The sequence below is a fragment of the Saccostrea echinata genome, unplaced genomic scaffold (assembly GCF_033153115.1).
Source record: "Saccostrea echinata isolate AGI-Se365-2 ecotype Australia unplaced genomic scaffold, CSIRO_AGI_Sech_v1 ptg000010l, whole genome shotgun sequence".
NCBI classification, from domain to species: domain Eukaryota; kingdom Metazoa; phylum Mollusca; class Bivalvia; order Ostreida; family Ostreidae; genus Saccostrea; species Saccostrea echinata.
The window spans coordinates 6,384,554-6,399,880 of record NW_026889759.1 but is presented as its reverse complement, the minus strand read 5'-3'; the positions used below and the strand labels follow the sequence as shown (position 1 = coordinate 6,399,880).

General features: G+C 32.0%; 2 protein-coding genes and 1 non-coding gene across 3 annotated transcripts in view; 1 reads left to right on the top strand and 2 right to left on the bottom strand.

The window, feature by feature from the left end:
• The window catches only part of LOC133184256 (transcription factor ATOH8-like), a 186,456-nt gene that overhangs the window by 34,886 nt on the left and 136,243 nt on the right, over nt 1–15,327 (bottom strand). The gene's annotated exons all lie outside the window — the stretch shown is intronic.
• Nucleotides 2,541–2,615, bottom strand: Trnaa-ggc (transfer RNA alanine (anticodon GGC)). Its single transcript has one exon. It is a non-coding gene; the product is annotated as a tRNA-Ala (tRNA).
• Nucleotides 6,495–14,295, top strand: LOC133184253 (uncharacterized). The gene is made up of 2 exons (XM_061319228.1): nt 6,495–6,720; nt 13,627–14,295. Exons 1-2 carry the CDS (start codon nt 6,496–6,498, stop codon nt 13,828–13,830), a joined length of 429 nt encoding a protein of 142 aa, XP_061175212.1. The 5' UTR covers nt 6,495; the 3' UTR covers nt 13,831–14,295.

Genomic DNA, 15,327 nt, shown 5'->3' with positions numbered 1-15,327 from the left:
AGGTGCGTTTCTCAATATTTAGACAAGTTGTACTTAAACATATTACAAGCATGATCGAAACTTTAACTTAAGGTTTTCAAAGACAGAAATGACTATTATTCCTAAATATAAATTTGTGATTTCTGTCAAAATTTGTTCCACAAGGTGTGCTAAAATTGTGTGCATTTTAGTTATAAAATAGATATCCTTTTTAAAATCATAAGGCTTTTTAGCTTGATTTTTTTTTTACATGAGAAATCAAAGGGGTGATGAACCTTAATCAGCAGTGATTTGGAACTTTATTCTGTATAAATACACCTGTTGCTCACTGGTCTGAAAAAAAAAATATGGGAGGGATGACCAGAAATTTCATCCCATTTTTTTTTCAGACCAGTGAACTGCAATTTTATAGCTAGTGCATACCAGGGATAATGACACTTAACAATGGTTTAATTACTTAATTACTACATGTATGTGTGTGCACTTCTGTTTTTAATACCAGAAATATATATTGTATGGTACATTAAAAAAAAAGACAATATGATTTTACTTTTCTGTATCAAATCTTATATCAATATGAAAAAGCTGGCATTCATATATTCATAACTTAAGGACATACGCAACGTAGTTTGAACTTTATTGTCCTTTTCCCTGGAGTTGAAGAGTTCCAATACTTGAAGGAGTTGTGTGCTACATTTTAATGTCTCTATATGCTGTTGTACACTTCTTCTAAAGCAAGTTTGGATAAAGAAAACATCTAGAATATATGTTTAGTATTTTCTGTATAATTTTCTTTGAATTATACAAAAATTTTCATCAATTGATATCTTTTCGAAACCCCTGGTAATACATGCTGAGTTTTTGTCTATGAACATCTGATGGCACTAAAATCTTAAATGAAGAATATCTTGAAAAATTATCAGTAGGTAAGGTACATTGCGTATGTCCTTAAAATACTTCTTAAAAAAGGGTTAAGTCTTACTCAATCTAATTAAAATAAGACTGATCATCTCACTTTTTGTAAATCTATTTGTCACACATGAAAGCCTTTCACGAGCAACAAATAGATTTATGAAGAGCAAGATGAAAGGTCTAAATTTCAATTAGATAAAAAGTCTTACTTTGCTTTTTAATATCACATTCATGTGTACACATCACTGTATAAACACCATCATACCTAAATTAGATTAAACAGGATATTCCTGGTGTGAAATAATTATAATTTCAGACCTAAATTAACCACAAATGCTTAATGACAAAAACATATCATGAAATGTGCTTATTCACTGCAATGTAAATAAAAAAATGTGTAAAACACAATAATATGCAAAACAATTCTTTAAAACTTAAGGTCCTCAAAAATGACAATTACAGCATACCACACCTGTGTTTTTAATTTGATTTCATGGATATACTTTTGTGCTAAATATCATTCTTTACTTACATATAAAAATCCCCTACAGTAAAGAAACTAAGAATAAAATTGATAAAATTCAAACACATGAAATTGTCATTTATGTAGAACTTACCTGTACCAGCTAGTTCAGCCTATAAACTGATACAGTGAAATGCAAGCACTACACAGGATTGAAACAGACCGCCCATGCAGTCTCTGGCCTGTCAATCATCCAGCAAAATATTCAATTTTCCCCTTTGCATCAATGCTATAGAAGTCATAACCAGTTATCCATGAGAAATAGGGGTTTTATTAAATGGGAGTAAGCTACATAGAACCTAAAATCAATATACACTGGTTTTGTTAATGACTATGATTCCTTAAGAGACTTTAAGAAAAATTTATCAGGCTTGAATCTGTCCAGTGTGTTGCATAACATGCATAAAGCCCAGTCTGGAAACAAGTCAAAATATTTAATTTGGCACAAGAACAATAAATTAAGAATTAATAAGATCATTTCTGGACAAGCTCTTTATAACACAAAATTCTAGTAACTGTTTCCTAGGGATTTTTTGTTGAATTCATATGTTAATTGTTCTATAAGTTAGTTGTTAGCCAATAAGTGCATGCAGACCAGAAACACCTTAAGGGGTTATATCTTCACTTCAACAAACATCATAAACATCCACTACAGAAACACGTTACACTTCAGTTAAATATTTTTTTAATTGTACAATATACCATTAAATCAAAAAGCTATTAAATCGGATTTTTCATGGACGACAGCTCACATATGTCAGGTACTACGACTGAAGCATACAAATTTTCAAATTAAGAGCTGATAATCGAATTCATTTGCTTTCTATCAGACATGAATTTTAAATCTGACGTCATTTTGATGATTTCCCAAACATCTTCCACATAGTGACAAAGAGATGTTTTTAACTTAAAGAATGTTAGAAATTTAAGGTAAAAGGTTTTACTAAAACTTTAGTATTATAGCTGACTCTGCTTCAGCTAATTTGCTACATTAGAGAATTACAGTTCAAATCAAAATAATTGTGTGAACACGGTGTAATGACTTAGCTCATTTTCCATAAAAAGTAAAAACTGTTAATATTTAATTCCCATATACATGTGTAACAGGACAGGAGAGATATACAATGGACCAGACTGGGATTCGAACCCGGGCCCCCTGAATCGCCAGTCAGGTGCTCTACCAACTGAGCTATATCTGGCCACTGGTGAATGAACCCCTCTGACCGCCACATTGTCCTCTACCGAGCTATCTGGCCACTGGTGATCGAACCCTCTGACCGCCACATTGTGCTCTACTGAGCTATCTGGCCACTAGTGATCTAACTGGTCTGACTGCCACACATGTATCCGTTCAATCAAGACTGTTCAATCAGTTAGTGGACATCCAAGTTTTTATATTTTATAAAGAGGAAGTGGCAAACATTTAGAAGACTAAGATAAGGAGGATGAACATACTCCCTTTCCAGAGGGCACCTCCTATATAATTTTTACGACATTACTGAAGGGAGTGAGCTTAGTGGTTGTATTTTTTACTAGATACCATCAAAAACCTTTACATAGGGAGGGCCTAGATTATATGTCAAACTTAATGAACTAGATTACATTAAACTTTGATCCTCCTCTTCAAACCACATAAGACATTTGAAAGATCTAAACTTTGACATAGTATGCTAGTTGGACTTCCATCATCGTCGCAAACCACGGTTTCGAGTCCACAAGAGAGAATCGATGTGAATTACCCGTGGATTACCGAAGATGCATTTCCATAAGGGAGTCTACCGGTAATTAATTAGTGCTTTTTAATGCAAGGTAGAGTAAATGCAATATTATTTTTGGTTTCCTTTAAGGTCTTTTTAAGAATTATGATAACTGCATACTGCCATGTTATTTGCTATCACGGCACGGAATTGTGGTAACGAAAGAATTCTTAGAAAGTTTCACACAAAAATTTGCTTGTCAAATGTGCAGGTTTCAGTTTGAATTTTCTCTGTTCTTACACATTAGTCTAACTCTATAGAGCTCTATTTGCAAGCAGCACTTTGCACCACTTGCCTTTGATCTTGAACCAGGTATATGAATCATTTGTTTCTTTATTATTTAGTATTACTTTATTAATTAGTTTATTGCATATCCCTAAACTGCTACTCTTTGTACTAACAGGTTTGAAATGGATCATCTTGCTACTATGCATTGTAGCATAGGAAACATTTGTTGTGGTAAATCCTGTTTTATAAGTTGATGTTGTAACCTGCATGCTCTTTCACTGATCATATTATTTAATATTTACTGTAAATACCTGTTTCCGCTTTCCAATCATATGTTACCAAATATCAATAACATGTTGAACACAAAACAGGTCTGATTAAATTAATACAAATAGTCAAATACCAGTGTAGTTGGGTATCATTGACTGATAGCACTGCAGCAGCGGGTCATACCATCCACTGAGCAAGTCTTCCAATGCATAAAGGGAGACAACACTCTTCCAAGAGAGATATAACTCTAAGATCCTGATTAGATTTTATGTCTCAAATTTTGCCCCATACAGAGTTGTAAATTTATATGAATTTCATTTTGTACCCTACATTTCCTTTTTAGAAAATGAAAATATAGACAGTCACATTTAGTTTGATACATTTTTAGATTTAAAGTTCCTGGATGAAAGTCAAAGTGCATCCTAACCTTTATCCAACAAAATGCATACTTTGCAGTAAGCCTTTCACTGGTTTAAGAGCATAGAGGTCTCTAATGTAAATGTTATCTAGATGCATGCAAATGAAATGAAAATAAAAACAATAAGTTTTAACAAATCGAATAACCATATCAACTGAGACATATGTTCCCTGATATCAAATGATAAAGGAGTCGTAATTTCATTTTCAGTCTTCGAAATTAACCGGTGGTCCGAAGCTATTAAAATCAGTCTCAGGCTTCCTGATGAAATAATCAAAACTACAAGTCAGTCAGGCTTGTTAAATTCTGGAGCTCTTTCCAGGTGAAATGATGATCTGATTTGATCATTAATTTATTACTTAAAACATTAACAAAATAAAGTCAATCAATCCATAAACAACTTATCAACAATAATGTGGGTAACATTGGTTGGATCTCACATTGTTAAGAAGACTGTCGACAACATCAAATACTGACTAGTGCTGCTGAATAATAGTCCAATCCACACTTTGCAAAAGTTGTGTCCCTTTGCAGGGTCAGCCAAAAGGTCAAAAGGGAGAGAATTAACAACATTTCTTCTCTTTATGCTGCCAAACATTTGGGCATGCTCTGATGAATCCACTGTGTTTAATTTTTTTCTTTCAATGTATGGATAACCCCATCCTGGGGCAATCAAAATGCATGATGCATAGATTTTTTCCAGTCAAATGACAAAGTTACAAAACAGCAAACTACAAAGGCTACTGTGAGGATTCTATGGGGTTTTTTCCCAAAGATGGTGGCCAAGGAACATAACTTTCGAAAAGTGTAGAATAAACTATTGTTTCATTGATAGTTCACCTTGATCTCTACTTAAATAGGGAAAACATAATAATTAATCCCTTAAAACCATTTTTACATCAAAATCAGAACATGAATCTACACAAGTTCGTATCTTTGAGTTTATTATAAAAATGAATGATGCATCACTTTTGGTCAATTATCATTGATGTTTTTACATGATACAGGGATGTAGTAATTTGTTTATACATAATTATCATGCCATTTAAGACATCTAAATGCCATTTTAATGATAAAAACAATTACAGTTATCATGATATTTGTGAAGGAACTTACTGTGAAATTGGGAATTTTAAGGACACAAAAAAGATCTTATTTTTCTTATATTTTTAATTTGATCTGAATAGCACATTTCAAAAAATGCAACCTCATTCCATCTGTCTTAAATTGTTTCAATGATTACAATTATTGAGGGACATAAATGAATTAACTTCATTTTTATTAGAATTTAAGATAAAATTGTTTTTCAAAATAAGTTCTAAATTCACCAATTACAAAAATTCAAAATAAAAAATGAATGTACAAAATCTCAAAACTGAGAAATTTCTTTAATAAGGATCATCACCATATCCAATATCCCTTGTTAAGTCTGAAATTCCACCATGTAAAAGATTTATAATAAAACAATTTATTATGAGTCATAATTGCATTTTCACACTACCCGGTATATATTTCAGTAAAAAAAAAATTATTAAAAAAAACTTATTGTAGGGTCAATTTTAGCTCAATTTCCATGATTTCATTGAATCAATCATCAAGACAAAAATTTCTAACCTCCAAATTCATATCATTTCTTAACAAATTAGAAAAGTAAAATTGTTATTTTAGCATTTGACATGTGCTATCCCTGTAATGCCTAGCCTATAGATAAAATTATTTTGAAACTATGTGAGGAAATTGTAAAGAATAGTGTTTTAGTCATAAAAAAAAAATGAGCAACAAATAACACTCCAATAATATTTTAGAAAAGTGCAGTTTTCAATGAAATATATGGAGGAAAAAATAGAAGTATAACTCACTTATGACCAGGTACTGTACCTCAACAAGTCACTGATTTGTACCAAATCGTTTACCTGTTCAGTTGTTGATCTTTCGTTTATAAACACGGTTATAATGCAACTTACATTTACATAATTTGCTTCTATTAACAAATTTTTCTTCCTTCATTTAAATTTACTTCCTAGCTACTGACCTTTCTTAAAAATAAACCAGGAAACTTTTGTGTACTTTTGCATCTTAATGTTCTTATCGTACTTATCGAAACATTGCGTTTGAGTGTTTACGTAACTTCCTCCATAAAACCCTAGAGGAGTTCCGAAAAATTTAAGCTAAGTAAAACAATGTCGTATTCGTGTTACATTTCTTTTTCATTTTCAAACTGTACATTCCTTAAAAATTATTGTAAATTTAGTTCACATCCATATCAAATGCAAAACTTTTCGAAAACGGCTTTTAAATTTAGAATCCTTATTAGATCTTAGATCATGTCTCTAATGGAACCTCCGCCTTGTTCTGTTTTATTTTTTAGTGTTCATCATCTGCTTCCGGTGATAAATTTAACCTACAACATGAAAATAGTTTGCAGGTTACTTCAATTCTCGCATCTTTCTTTCAGATTTAAAACGTACAATACTTTGAATTTACATGCAAGAGATAGATTGAGATATGGGTTACAATGCTATAATCGCGTCCCAATAATCTGTTACTCCAATCTAAGTGATCATGATGTGAAAAAGCGCACAGAAGAGCTGACTGATTGTTTCATGGAGGCCAGAGAACTCATGCAGGATGCAGTAAGTTTTAATTATCTTAAGAATAGATAAGTACCAGTCGTTTGTAAATATTTAAAAAATATATGTTTTATACAGTATGCCAGTTTACTACTATACAATAACACAAGGTATTCATAAAAAATGTGGTCACCAATTCAATCCCTTTACTCATCATCCCTAGCTCGCCAAAAAAAACGCATGCAATGGTTAGCGGAAAACCCCCTTCTTGGACCTCATATCTACCTTCTTACTTCACTTCCTTGCAAACTCTGGCATTTACCTTTAAATTACACACTTAATCACTCGAGAATAAAAATTACAACTCTAAACCAGGGTTCTCATTAACGCAAGAATCTGCATCCTAGACGCAGCAAAATTACTTGGGACGCAAGGTTCTTAAAAACAATGCGTCCGCAGACTCATGATCGGATGCGTCCTCTTTAGCGAGAAAATTCAGGTAATTTCAAAAACGGGGAATTTAGATGTTGGGATTTGTCAAAGAAATATAATCGAAACCTTCCTGTAACTATCATAAAGTTCATCCAAGAAATAACTTTTCTTGTACTTATTTCTCTTTTTTTTTAAAACAGGGATTGATCATAATTAAGATACTTCATGTTTATTAGTCCATAGTCATAATAATGTCGCATGCCAAACTCCGACAGCTGTAAACACACTGCAGCTTTTTTTTTAAAAAAAAACCACACACACTTTTGAATCTTGAGTGTTATCTACATGTAGAAACCATAATTACTGCTTGTATACACAATGCGGCTTGATTATCTCGTGAATTTCACCCAGTGCAGACGACCGACAGGATTAGTTACGCCTCATTGCACATGACACCTGTGATTGTATACAGTCAACTTTCGGGTACTAGTTGATTATGCAACAGTTAATTTTAGCTTTATAAACACCAAGTTAATTTTTATGGCAATTGATTACGCGTGTATTTTAGAATATGGCTTGAATGCATTACCAGTTTATATACTTGAATATGTTAATATTGCGTAAACAAACTGATAAAATGATAAAGATTTATATTGATGTTTGGATGGAGGGATACTGCAATAATTTAGTTGGGACTCAACATAATTATTCTGGGACGCATCAAATTTAGCTGGGACGCAACCTTCTCAGAAATCTTGAGTCCTGGGACTCAAGTTAGCAAAATCCTAGTGAGAACCCTGCTAAACTGCCCAGCACATCCAGTTTGGCATCAGCGATGTGTTGTGCGCAATGTCATTTTTTTGGGGGGACGACTCTTCATGTATTTTCTCTTCAGTCTCCACCCTTGTAATGTTTACCCAGATTTGCAATTGCTAGTAACAACATGATAAACAACAAGTCTGACCAGTTTTACAGATGCACCTTAATTACTATTTATTTTGAATGTCTTTTTATTTTAAAAGACAGGAAAAAGTAGGTAGAAATAGCTACTTTTAGCATGTAAAAAACTTTGATCCTGTGATATAGTTTCAACTTTGTTTTGTTCTGAAAACAATGCATAATTCAGTGTGAAAAAAATGTTTATAAAAATTTGTTTATATTAAAAACATTGTATTTAATTTAAACATTTGATTTGTTTCATTTTTTGGATCAAAATGCAACACAGTGATATGACATGACATCACAGCAGTGAACTGTTTGAGAAGACCAGAGACATAAATAATGGAGATTTGCAAATGTTCAAAATCTTGTGATTTCTTATACATGTATTTTCAAATTTCACATTATTGTTCACTCTCCCCACCCCCAAGGAGTAGATGACTCCTATAGATTTTGAAGTCACAAGGTCAAAGGTCAAACTATTCAAGACATAAAAAGATATTATCAGCTCAATATCTTCAGAACCCTCTGTTTGACTGACATTGGTTCCTTTTAAGAAGTAGATGGCATGACCCTATTGATTATGAGGTCACAAATCAAAGGTGAAGGGTCAAACTAGATACTGGTATATTAAAATATTGGCCACGCAATATCTTCAGATTTCTTTGCTTGGCAGACATCAAACTTGGTAAACTGGTTCCCTCTAAGAAGTAGATAACCCTACTGATTATAAGGTCACAAGGTCAAGGGTCAAAGTTAAAATAGACAGAGAAAGATATTGACTGCTCTTGAAAAACTTTACCTGACAGGCATCAAACTTAACACACTGGTACCCTCTACAAAGTAAATCATCCCTAATGTTAGCAAGGTCTGATAGAGATCAAACTTAGGCCAAAGTTTTTTTTCGTTTGGTGTACGATTCCGCCGACCCTAATTTTCACCAATCATGAAAATAAAAATAATGTCTTTTTCCGACATATTTTTCCGGATTTTTCTCAGCTGAACTGGTGGGTTTTAAATTTTAGAATGCATCTTAGTCGAATAAGCGCTTATAAATATATGAGACCTTTATAAACATTTAGGTGACCGTAAATAAACACATGTGCAGACCAAAAATGGCGGTTCTGTCATGTAACAGCTGTGTAACAAGGTAATTCTTCGCTGAAAGCAATGACATACACTTAAAGAACTTTTTCTGCATGGAAAAGTGAATAAAATCTTGGATGCATGATCCCTTTCTCCAATTGCAATGTCTCAATTGGCTAAATTCATACCGTAATATTGGAGAGTGTATGCCCAACCCTGATCGACCTAGCACTAGCAGACACGGTTACACCTATAGATAATAGGGATTTATCAGTGCCTTCTCATGTACAATTGCCCAATTGAAAATGAGTTCAGTTTTTCCCAATTTGGCAGTATTTTTTGCCAATAGATAGTTTTCAGTAGGCCCAAATTAGCAAGAGTTATTTCCCGTTGCCCGCCATATTGGGGGTCAACATGCTCATATTCCTTCATTATTCAACCAACTTTAACTTTTTATACTGGCCATTGTGGGGTAGGAAGCATTGTTTTTCTGAAATATATACATTTGTTAAAGCCTCCTTTATTTCATAATTTTTATTCTATAAAGATTTCCCCCCAAATATTTCTGCTACACTCTCTTTGATTTGGAAAGACAAAGAGGAAAAATTACCAGGTTGACCACCAAAATGGCGGCCAAGGGGAATAACTCAGAGGGAAAATTCGCCATATGAAAACTATCTATTGGTGAACAATGCTTTTATTTTTAATTATCTTGAAAAAACACAAAGTGAAATTGTCAGACTGTCTGTAATTTTCATCTATTTAACTCATTTAGCAAAGCTACAGTCATAACACATGTTTAAAAACACTGTAAAAACATCGCCAACTTTTAATCCGAATTTCCTCCGTTTTTCTAAAAATGATGATATTGTGTAATTATATAGATTTATTAAGTTATTTCCACCTATTCAATTGATCTTTGACTGAATGGTAAGGACTTTGGGCATTATTTCAAATAGAAAAATATATTTTCAATGCATTAATACATATTAAAAGAGGACTTTTAGAAAATGTGTACTTAGTATTTGTGCAGGAGGTTTATAATCTCTTGAAACAGATACTATATGATCTAAATTGAAATCTCATACACACATGTATAACCCTACGTTGTATAACTGCTTTACACTCATTGAAGTCCAATTTACTTTCATTAGTCTATTATTCATAATTGATCTTGTATGATGAAGATGGATCATATTTAATTGTCGTTTGGTTGCCCAAATTAGAGTTCATGCTGAAATGTTAAAAGAATTACCCCTGAATACAGGATTTAAGTAACATTTTAAAATTTTTTTCCAATTTCATCAAATAGCCGATAATTTATTCCCAATTCCCCAAAAATGGTGTTTCCCAAAATAGGCTGATAAATCCATGGATAATAGTTAGACCAGTTTAGTGCTGAGAGATACATCTTAGTTGAAGTAACGCTGACTGGTATTTCACTGGATAAGTTCAAATGTGTATAAAACATTTGTTAATTTATAGAAGTAAATTCAATATACAAATCTTTGCAAATTTCATACTCAATTGAGATCAAAGCCCTTTGAATTACTAAGAAAATAATGAGCATTGCCTACTGTGCAGGTACATAAGGCCATATAAATTTAAAATTTAGATTCTCATCCTAATTTGCTAAAAAAATGGGGCGGGTGGGCGGGTTTTATTTTTTATTTTTTATAAATGAATGTATCAACAAAACATTCGTACACATAATTTTTACATTATGTTAATGCCAATATGAATAAATTTTATCGTTTTCATATTCTTTTAAATATCTACAGAAGATTCTTGTTATAGAAAATTAAAATATTTATAGTTTTATTAACAAATAATCAAGTACACAGATACGGCACACGCCAAACAAAATGAGGTGCTGATCCTAATAAATTGCATATGCATGTTTTCTCAGCGACCTTTCCCCAAATACCTTATAGTTTTACCAACAACTCCTTCTATTCTGTGTGATATACAGATATCACAGACTTCTACTGTCCTCATACATTCAATCGTTCTTGAGACTTGACATGTTCGACATTAAAATATATCATATTTACAAAAACAGGATTGTGTAAATCTGTAAAATATTCTACTGAAAAGCCTAGGCCTTAACAGTTTTAAGATTTAACATTTCCTTAGCACTATTATTCTCTAAAGTCTTTGGACGATGTTTTATTATTTTTTTTAATGCAAAATCACATACAACTGGAGATCGTTATTTAAAACTTGACCATGTGTATTTTCTTCGTCTGTTTTTACTTGGTTAAAATCTCTTTAAAAACTTGCCCATGCCAGTGATGGTATCTAGATGTGTTTATATGTTATTTTTGCTTTTCTGCCTTCTCTTTACTGACAAATTATCTTTTCCTTACGTATTTAAACTGCTTTTATTGCCGATATTTCTCCATTCTTCACATAGTTTTTTTTGGCTATAAATAGCGCCACGCGACTTTTAATACAGACGGGAGATAACTCTTAAATTTTGACCCAGATTCTTGCTGCATAAAAATACATGAAAATAATACGCTTGGCATCCAAAAAACAAAATAAAAAACAACGGGGCGGGGCACTTTGAGAGGGGCGGGCGGGGATGAGAATCTAAAGATTAATTTTACCTGGCCTAACAAAAATTTAAAGAAGGACTTGATTGAGAAATTATTAGGCTTTTGTGCCACAGGTTGAACATTAAATTTGATAGCTGCATGATCAAATTATTATAACCTTTATTTCAATGTCAATTACTTTTGATATTGTTAAACAATTAAATTGTATTTTTCTTCAATCTAAATTGATTTAAATTTGGATCCTTATTTTTAGTTTGTGGGCATACCGAGGTTTATAACACATCACTTATCACTGAAGAGCACAAAAAGAAGTTGAACATCATGAACCATGCACTGATTGACAAACAAAAATCAGAACTATATGTAAATGAAAATGACATTCAGTCTAAAGTTAGAAATGAATCAAAATTAAATAAAAAGAGTTATGTGATCTAGACAATAAAACTTAAAAGTACTATTGACGTGTATTATTAGGGCCCCGCAAGGATTTGCGGGTGCCCTATAGTAATCACTCTGTCTGTCTGTCTGTCCGTCTGTCTGTCTGTCCGTCTGTCATTCTTCCATCCACAAATTTTCTGTTTTTTTTTTCTAGTAACTTTTTTGGTAGTTGACCAATTAAGTTCAAATTTGGTATGTTGGTTGAAGAGGCAGTAAGACATATTTTGATGCTAAGTTTGGTTCTCTGTGTCATCCAGTTTGGAGCTGGGGTGGTGGGGTTGATACCTTAAATTTACATTAGAATGAATGCCAGGACAAAGAGAGATAACTGCTGAGAATGTTCCTATTGTAAACTATGAAAGCTGCAACTAGTCCCATGGGATTAATTAACTTTCCTCTTGAAGAAAATCCAAAGCATTGTCTGTTTCTGTCAAATTGAGATCAATTAACACCTCTGTCTGCAAATGAAGTTTGTTTTGAAGTTGAGGTCAATTTTGAGTGATGTTTACATTCTCTGAAATGTGGATTTATATAATGTTCATACTTTATTTTGGTAAAATACATGATGAGTTATGATTTTATTGAATTCTAAAAACAAGATATACATCAAGATATGTTTTTTTTTCTCTTTTTATTTATTTATTTTTTTTTTTTTTTTGCTGCCATATGTAAATTCAAGAATACTATTAACAGGTAGTCTGATAATAAACTCATTCTATCATTACTGAAAAAGTTCTTATTGTAAACTTGGAAGAAAAGGATGAGAGAGCAGTACAGTTAATCCCCAGGGATTAATTTTCTTGTCTGGGGCAGAAATTTTCCAGGCTTATCTTTATTTGTCACTTTAAGATAAATTAACCTTTGTCTGCAACTGATGTTTGTTTTGAAGTTAAGGTCAAGCCTGGGTGATATTTGCATTCACTGAAGGCTGGCATTTTATAAAACACATGCTTTATTCTTGTTTAAATATATATTTAATTGAGTTATTATAGATATGATGTTTTTTACTGCCTTATGTAAATACAGGGATATTCTTTACAGGTTGTTGGATATTTAGGAATTATCTTGAAATTTTATAAATACAGTTGTTATTGCATATTCTTCTTTATGTATTTTTAAATATTTGTAATCAGTTAAAATTATCATTCTCCAAGCTGCACCCTTATATTTCTACCCCTTGGCGGGGCCCTTGCTGACTGGTCAGTTTTCTAGTTTTTATTAAAATAAACATTGCTGGTATTTTAAAATGAAACTGTTGAATCCTAAATTATTTTTATTTTTATTTTTCGACCACCCAATGCATTTTTTTGAGACAGAAAATCGTAAACCAAAAAAAAATAAAAACTTTGGCCTTATAAATTATGTTGCCCATAACAAGTAGGTTAGTAAGATGATATCCGTATTTTCCAATATCATTTCGGACATTCTAAATTTAAAATGACTCTTTTCAATAATGCCATATAGGGGCATATGTGTTCTTAAAACATTTCTTATTATTTTTCTACTTTTACAGCAGGAAAGCATGAACACTGTGTACTTCTCAGAAGACATGCAAGAGGCGTCAAAGGCCGTCGCTGAAACGATTAAACTGTATGAAAAATTTCTGAAAGAATTAAACGAAAATCAGAAAAAGGAAGTAACAAGAACAATTGGACTAAAGATGGCAGAACTCAGGGCCCAGTACTCTGCAATGGAAGAAGAATTAAAGGCAGACTAATAGGATTAAATTTAAATATTGTGATATATATATTTATGTTTCAGGATCACCTTGAATTTGAGCATCATAGAGTTTGCCCTTGTTGGTTTCTAAAAGTTTCAAATTTCATTTTATCAAAGTGAAAATAATGATTTGATGTCAAATTTGTCCATTGTGTCACAATTTTGTCACATTTAATAGATAATGTGTCTGTTAAATGACTTAAGTATTAAGTAGACACCCCCCCCCCCCCAAAAAAAAATGTGTCAGTTAAATTACTTAAGTATTAAGTAGACCCCCCAAAAATGTGTCAGTTAAATGACTTAAGTATTAAGAAGACCAACCATGTATAGATATACCTCAATTATTTCTTGATATTAATGTTTGTAAACTTTGTGTATTTTTTAAAATTTGATATTGGTCTGTATTTTCTAGTTAGTAGATTACTGTATGTATATTTTGAGCCAAAGTGATTAAAAAATTATTTCATAAATAAGTGTTGAACACTAACAAGTTATATAAAATCTTATTATTAAATTTTATGAATGGTGAGTTTTGGTTTGTTTGTTGTTTTTTTTTTTAAGGATAATATTTGTTCATTGAATAAGCATACCTAGCTGGAAAAAAGGTAGTATTTGTCATTACCCATAAGATATTAATACACTTTTTCTTAGGTGTATCTGTTAGATAGTATTAGTATATTTATGCCCAAAAGTATGTGTAAGGATTCTTGAAGAAATTCAACCATGGAATAACCATGTGGCTGGCAATAATGAGTAAAATGGACAGATTGATAGGACTAGAATGAATTACTTGGCAAAAAAGAGAGATTAAATTTTCCTGAACCTATTTTATTCAATGACTCAATCAACCTTTGAAATGGATATTGGTGTTGTAAGCCCCTTGATTTAATTATTTAGCTTACTTTATAAGGGTCACATATCTAACATATCTGAAACCTTAAATCTCAGGCCCATAGAATACTGGGAGGGACCCCCCCCCCCCCCAATAATTTTACCATTACATATTATACAATAGAAAACAATGCTACTTAATGATGGATGTGCACCTTCAATATTAATTGTGTCCAATGACCCCAAAGTGAAATTGCTTCCTATGGCCAGAATCTAAATTAACACCACTGAACTAAAAGTAATTCAATTTATGCAGGAATTACCCAGTCATTGGTGAGATTTCAAGTCAATGAATTGTATTCATTTTTCTCTTCTTCTTTTTTTTCTCTAGTTTTTCATGGAAAACTTAAGTATGTACTGAGTATTGTTTGTTTCCCTATTCCCTATTACACATGTACAATTAATTAAAAAGAAATTTAATGCTTTTAGTGAAGTTCCAGGGGTGAAATTCGAACCCTCCAACGTCGTTTATCCTTTAAAAAACAAAACAAATAAAATGTTGGAATTTCTTGATATTTATGCACTGCAATATAATGAATTGATTTTATTTTTTCTCAAAAACAACAAAATCTAATGATAAATTAGTTTGAACTTTTAATGTACA

What these genes read in the sequence shown, in the direction of transcription:
- LOC133184253 (XM_061319228.1), top strand. Translation starts at nt 6,496, where the DNA reads ATGAAAATAGTTTGCAGGTTACTTCAATTCTCGCATCTTTCTTTCAGA. An exon ending in GAGAACTCATGCAGGATGCA is followed by an intron (nt 6,721 to 13,626) that starts GTAAGTTTTAAT and finishes CTACTTTTACAG; the next exon opens with CAGGAAAGCATGAACACTGT.